This window comes from Sinocyclocheilus rhinocerous, unplaced genomic scaffold (genome assembly GCF_001515625.1).
Source record: "Sinocyclocheilus rhinocerous isolate Xijiao unplaced genomic scaffold, SAMN03320098_v1.1 scaffold1826, whole genome shotgun sequence".
In the NCBI taxonomy this organism is placed as follows: Eukaryota; Metazoa; Chordata; class Actinopteri; order Cypriniformes; family Cyprinidae; genus Sinocyclocheilus; species Sinocyclocheilus rhinocerous.
This window is the reverse complement of record NW_015645117.1, coordinates 71,093-78,131: the sequence shown is the minus strand read 5'-3', so window position 1 is coordinate 78,131 and position 7,039 is coordinate 71,093. Positions and strand designations below refer to the sequence as shown.

The 7,039-nt window shown below is 35.4% G+C and overlaps 1 protein-coding gene across 5 annotated transcripts in view; it reads right to left on the bottom strand.

The window, feature by feature from the left end:
- The window catches only part of LOC107705836 (rho guanine nucleotide exchange factor 3-like), an 80,492-nt gene that overhangs the window by 57,318 nt on the left and 16,135 nt on the right, over nt 1–7,039 (bottom strand). The window contains exon 1 of one of the 5 annotated variants that reach the window (XM_016509322.1): nt 2,315–2,372. The exons of 3 other annotated variants lie outside the window; for them this stretch is intronic. In XM_016509322.1, the coding sequence (XP_016364808.1) occupies nt 2,315–2,347 (33 nt within the window). In that variant the 5' untranslated portion in view covers nt 2,348–2,372. Of the gene's footprint in view, nt 1–2,314; nt 2,373–7,039 lie in introns of those variants that run through there. One more of the 5 variants, XM_016509321.1, reaches the window with a different exon arrangement.

The window sequence follows — 7,039 nt, the reverse complement described above, 5'->3', positions numbered from 1 at the left end:
TAATTTTTCTTTTTTTATTATATTAGTATTATATTACATCCCTATACTGTGTTATTCCTATGTATGTCTGCACTATGTTTGTACTTTCTTCTACACTGGAAGCTCCTTTCGTCAAGTCAAATTCCTTGTGTGTGTAAACATACTTGGTAATAAAGCTCTTCTGATTCTGATTCTGATTCTGATTTATAAATTGATGTTGATTTTCCTAAAATGTGTTTTTTTTAATTCACCATTACAGTGATTAGCGTTCTCTTTGGTTGGGCACTTGGAACTTCAGTTATGTTGCTATGATTTTCTTCCTGTTAATGCAGCAATGCAGTATGAAGTCTGAGTAATTTGGTTTCAAGAGAAGAAATGTAATGAATAGGTTGCTTTTAGAAGGTGATCTGTCTTCTTAAAGGGGTCATATGATGCGATTTCAAGTTTTCCTTTCTCTTTGGAGTGTTACAAGCTGATTGTGCATAGATAAGATCCCTGAAGTTGCAAAGACTAAAGTCTCAAAACCAAAGAGATATTCTTTATCAAAGTTAAGACTCTGCCACGCCCCCCTAAAACGGCTCGTTCTAACACGCCCCCACATATCTACCTCACTATGCTTTAAATTCTTGAGCTCGTTACAGCAGGATGGATTCTGATTGGCTGTCAGTGTTTTACCATTCATCAGCTGGAAAAAAATCGTTTTGAAAGTGATCACAACGATATCGTTCCTCTGTATCGTTATCGTAATAGTTGTGGTGTGAACTATGCTATTCTTTAATACTGAGAACGATTTTTAGAACTATATCTTTATCGTTATCATTATAGTTATCGTGCTTGGTGTGAACGGGCCTTTAATGTGTTTTTTTTTGTGTGTTTTTTAATGAACTTTTTCATTTTTCATAAATACCTTGAGATGATTTTAATGGGGTTTAAATAATCCTTAAATAGTGTGTGGTAATATGCTCAAGTCACACGCAGACTTAAACATTCGGCACGTGAATCACAACAATGGTAACAATTCAATTTCATTTATTTTTATTAATTGTAACAATAACCATTTTATTTGCTCTTTTTGTTGTGCTACTACTGACACAAGACAGCAAATAAAATTGGCAAATAAAATCAACAACTGTAAAACAATGCAACTGTATAATTTATTCATGCCGCAATGCACTCTGGGAGTCAGTGAGTAGCTATACTAAGTCATGAGTAAACCTAAATGAAAGGATCAAGTACCCCCTACAGTGCTTTTTTAGTTACTAGAACTCTCGTGTAAGTAAACTATACTAACTAAGCTTTTGTCAGTACAACATACTATTCCTATTTCACTTTACTTAGTTTTTTCAAGGCAATCGGTTTGCATGCTTTTTCTAAGTAAGCCAAACTAATTAGATTTTACAGTATTGCTGCTTTCATCCACGGATTCCACTCAAGGACAAAGAAAGTCATCATGCAACTGAAGATAGGGAAAACAGTCAACAATCCAAATCCATCACCTAATGCGTCACAAACAACTTCTGGACACAGTAAATACAAAGCAAAAGATACAATGCATTTAGAAATATAACGCTTAGGGCAATCAAATGTAAGAGTTGCAACAGTTATGCAACTACAATCACAACCACTTCCATATGTAGACCAACTCTAAACAAACCAAACAACCAACAAAAAAACAGCAACAACTTTATCCCTCATTTAGTACACTCAATCATTAACAATTAATCAATATATACATTAAACAAAAAATTAACAACAACAATTTTGAGAGAAACACAAAGACGTAAACATACCCAGGCTTACATAACATCAGATGCTCTGTAGGAAGTAAAAACATTACATTAATTTCACAGATGAAATGGAGAGCAAATGTTTTTTTGTTTTGCTTTTATTTTTATATATTTTTTATTTATAAAATATATATATATATATACTGTATATATATATATATATATATATAGTTTTTCTAGTTTTGGTTATTTTAGAGCTTCAACAAACTAAATGAAAATTTGAAATTTTGCTTTTGCATCTAGCTGTAAAATCTAACTTATTTCAATTAACAATTTTTTCAATGGTTTTAGTTTTAGTTAATGATAATAACCCTGGTCTCCTGGTGTTTCTCCCGACTAAATGATCCCAGTAATCACGTGTCTCCTTTTATAGTTTATTGAGAACAATGTCCCAGACTGTGCTTACATTGCCACGCTACCAAGTCTGCAATCAGAAGTCAGAGATATCGATATGAAGTTCAAAGTCTCCCAGACCAAATGACCTGTGGTATGCCATCCATTCATTACTTATGAAAGAGCAGCCAGTGAGGGATAACATGTTCGCTCACCTTCTGATGCATGAAAAGACAGCACCCCATCATTGGGCTTCACAGCAGTATTCCTCAGACCCACAACACCTTTACAATCTCCCACCGTGGACCACTGTCACCTGTCTAATCCTCAGCCATGTGTGTCTACAGATGTGTGTGTGTGTGTGTGTGTGTGTACACAGGAGAGCAGCAAACAGGATGTTCAGGGGGAAGTGTGTCGGCGCTATATCGGGCCCAAGCAGGGCGTGAGCTCTCAGACCACATCTCTGCTGGAGTTTGTCTGGCGTCAAACACCCCTTCAGTGAGAGGAACAGCATCCTGTTACAGGGAAGAGTAGCACACAATCGCTCTTCCACCCTCCTCATCCACTTTATCCAGAGCTACTCAAACCCTCGTGACGGACTGTGATGAAGGTCTCGCAATTAAAGCCAGCAGAGTTCACGTTTCATCTTGGTTACTCTCTTAAAGCACTCAAACTGGGCTTCAACACTAGAAAGTTTAAATTTTTTTGGTTCTCTCTTTGAAACAATTATTGTCTGAATAATAAAGTTTTGTTGCAGGGTTAATCCTAAATATTGATATATACACTACTGGTAAAAAGTTTGAAATCATTAAGATTTTCTATCTGAATCTGTCTCTTCTGCTCACCGAGGCTGCATTAATTTGATCAAAAATACAGTAAAAACTGTGAAATATTATTACAATTTAAAAGAACAGTTTTATATCTGAATATATTTCATAATGTAATTTATTTCTGTGATCAAAGCTGAATTTTCAGCATCATTACTCCAGTCTTCAGTGTCACATGATCTTCAGAAATCATTCTAATATGCTGATTTACTGCTCAAGAAACATATGATTCAATGCTGAAAAGAGTTATTGCTGCTTAATATTTTTGTGGAAACTGTGATACAATTCAAAAGTATGGTAAGCAAGATTTTATTTTATTTTTAAATGTGTAGTGTATGTTGTTAAAATTATATATTTAATACTTAGTGGAGCTGTACCTGCACTGCCACAGTATAAGAGGTTTGTGTACACTTACAGAACAGGAAGCCAGAAAATCCCTGCTAAACACACTTCCTGGAAGCCAACTGTCTTCCTTTAAGCATTTCCTGTTGAAGGAGTGCGCCGTGTATCTGATGCTGATTTTAAGGCATGTTGGAATGATCATGTTTATGTGATGAACATACATGAATTACCAGGGGGATTTTCTTGGTTTCTTTCCAAACGAAAATAATTGTTGCTGGCTATTTTAAGTTTTAATTGTGAATACTGACGGTACAAGTAACATTTATTTATATAGCAGCTTGTACAATACAGATTGTTTCAGAGCAGCTTTGCAGTATTAAAACAGGAAAATAACAGTGTTAACGTTGCACAATTAATACATTATGAAGAGGATTCAATTTCAGCTATAAATCAGCTCTATGAAAGACAATAGTGTCAATATTCAGCTCAGGTTAATAATAACAGTTCAATAACAGTGTCAATGTTGTAAAGTGGTTCATCAGTGATAAAGCAATTATAAAGCAGCTCTATATTAGACAATAGTGTCATTAATCAGTTCAGTGTAAATTCAGTTCAGTAACAGTGCAAAGTTAATCAATTATGAAACAAGTTCAGTTCAGCTATAAGCAGCTCTAAAGAGTGTCTTCATTCAGCTCAGCTCAGTCCAAGTTTTCAAGTTTCAATTCAGTTCAGTTCAAGTTTCTCATATCAGTGCAGTCAAATCGATAATATTACTAATATGAATTGTCTTTCAAGCCAATTTTATTTGTATAGCGCTTCATAATACACATTTTATCAAAGCAACTTTAGAGAGATTCAACTGTGTTAGTGTGTTTATATCTAAGCATATTTCAAACACAGACCTTCCACAGAGACAAACCCACTGTCTGTAAGTCAAGGCTGCGTTTATTTGATCAAAAATACAGTAAAAACTGTGAAATATTATTACAATTTAAAAGAACAGTTTTATATCTGAATATATTTCATAATGTAATTTATTTCTGTGATCAAAGCTGAATTTTCAGCATCATTACTCCAGTCTTCAGTGTCACATGATCTTCAGAAATCATTCTAATATGCTGATTTACTGCTCAAGAAACATATGATTCAATGCTGAAAAGAGTTATTGCTGCTTAATATTTTTGTGGAAACTGTGATACAATTCAAAAGTATGGTAAGCAAGATTTTATTTTATTTTTAAATGTGTAGTGTATGTTGTTAAAATTATATATTTAATACTTAGTGGAGCTGTACCTGCACTGCCACAGTATAAGAGGTTTGTGTACACTTACAGAACAGGAAGCCAGAAAATCCCTGCTAAACACACTTCCTGGAAGCCAACTGTCTTCCTTTAAGCATTTCCTGTTGAAGGAGTGCGCCGTGTATCTGATGCTGATTTTAAGGCATGTTGGAATGATCATGTTTATGTGATGAACATACATGAATTACCAGGGGGATTTTCTTGGTTTCTTTCCAAACGAAAATAATTGTTGCTGGCTATTTTAAGTTTTAATTGTGAATACTGACGGTACAAGTAACATTTATTTATATAGCAGCTTGTACAATACAGATTGTTTCAGAGCAGCTTTGCAGTATTAAAACAGGAAAATAACAGTGTTAACGTTGCACAATTAATACATTATGAAGAGGATTCAATTTCAGCTATAAATCAGCTCTATGAAAGACAATAGTGTCAATATTCAGCTCAGGTTAATAATAACAGTTCAATAACAGTGTCAATGTTGTAAAGTGGTTCATCAGTGATAAAGCAATTATAAAGCAGCTCTATATTAGACAATAGTGTCATTAATCAGTTCAGTGTAAATTCAGTTCAGTAACAGTGCAAAGTTAATCAATTATGAAACAAGTTCAGTTCAGCTATAAGCAGCTCTAAAGAGTGTCTTCATTCAGCTCAGCTCAGTCCAAGTTTTCAAGTTTCAATTCAGTTCAGTTCAAGTTTCTCATATCAGTGCAGTCAAATCGATAATATTACTAATATGAATTGTCTTTCAAGCCAATTTTATTTGTATAGCGCTTCATAATACACATTTTATCAAAGCAACTTTAGAGAGATTCAACTGTGTTAGTGTGTTTATATCTAAGCATATTTCAAACACAGACCTTCCACAGAGACAAACCCACTGTCTGTAAGTGAAACTCTTCAGTGGTTTTGGGAGGATCCTTTTCCTGGCGAGGAAGGGTGTCTGAGTCACTGGGATGCCTCAAGGTTCAGTGTTAGGTCCCCTCCTCTTCTCTACACAACCTCACTGGGCACAATCATAAAGGTAGACAACCTCTCCTGTCACTGGTACACAGATGACATCTCTTTATACAGCAGCACAGGTCTATCTGTCAACCCGTTATTCGAACACAACATCACTGTACAGCTGAATTGAAATGCCACATCTACTCATCTAATGGTCTCTATGATCAGCTTAGACTCACAATGCTTTTGGGAAACCCTTCTTGTCTCGATATGACACGCAGCTTCAAGCAGGATTGCTGAACTAGTTTACCAGCCCAGTGAACAGTGTTGGGGAAAGTTACTTTTAAAAGTAATGCATTAAAATATTTGAGAACACAGAATAACAACCGAATGAAACAGAGTGTTTACTGTACCAGCGTTACTACATGAGGACATTACCGACTGCACCATCAGAATCCATCTACAGTGGACAGTAATGTGACCGCCAGCTGTTCAGAGACTGAAGCTAACAGTATCACCCTAAAATACCATGACTGGAAACTTCATGAAAGAGAGAGAGAGAGAAGAAGAAAAACAAAAACAAATGTAGAGGTTGCCAGAAGCCAAAGGAGAAAAGGCTAATGAGACTCTTTCACATGCAGGCTGAATTAATGTTTGTTCCTGCAGAGCATTAACAATTGCTTTGCAGGCTAAAAATGAGTCTGCAGGCCAGATTGTATTGCATTTCCATCGGTAAGTATTGTTTTCATTAAAGACTCACCAATATACAAAGTCAAATAAAGAGATAATGCTAACATTGCATAAACTGATGATTTGGCCATTTCTCTGTTACAAATGATCTTGAGTGCTGTGTCATTACGCATGTATGCAGGAAACACTAAAAAGCACACAAAAATGCCTCATCAAGACATAAGATCAAATATAGTGTTCAGAGCATATCTGAATGACTTTACTCTGAATTTCACTTCCGTTCCCCCTTTTTGAGAATCTGTTTAAAAGTCATCAACAATGCAGTTCATAAATACATCTCTGCACTGTTTTTAATGGAATTCTGCCATTGTAGCATCAGCTGGCACAAGACAAGAGCTTGACTGTGAGAAGACTATCACTGAAGAAAATGCTATTGCTCAGACGCTTTAATAAAAGGAGGCTCAGTGTAGACTTATGTTTCATTAAACTATTAACTGTGTCTGAGATGTTTCTCTTTCTAGGATAAATATAAAACAGACAAATATACATACTGTAAGTACAGAGTTATTAAAGCAGTATGGACAGTATAGCGCGGGACAGCAAGGAACCTGGAGCTAGTGACTGATGACCTGTTGACATCGGTTGGTCTTGAAATAATTTGATGACAAATGTTTTTATTACTGAGATTTCTGACTCTTGATTGCAGACTTTAGTATCTTGCCGTATGAGCACAGTTTAAAGGGGTCATAGGATGCTACAAGCACTTTTACAAGTTGTTTGAACTGAAATGTGTGTTGGCAGTGTGTGTACACAACCACCCTATAATGATAAAAATC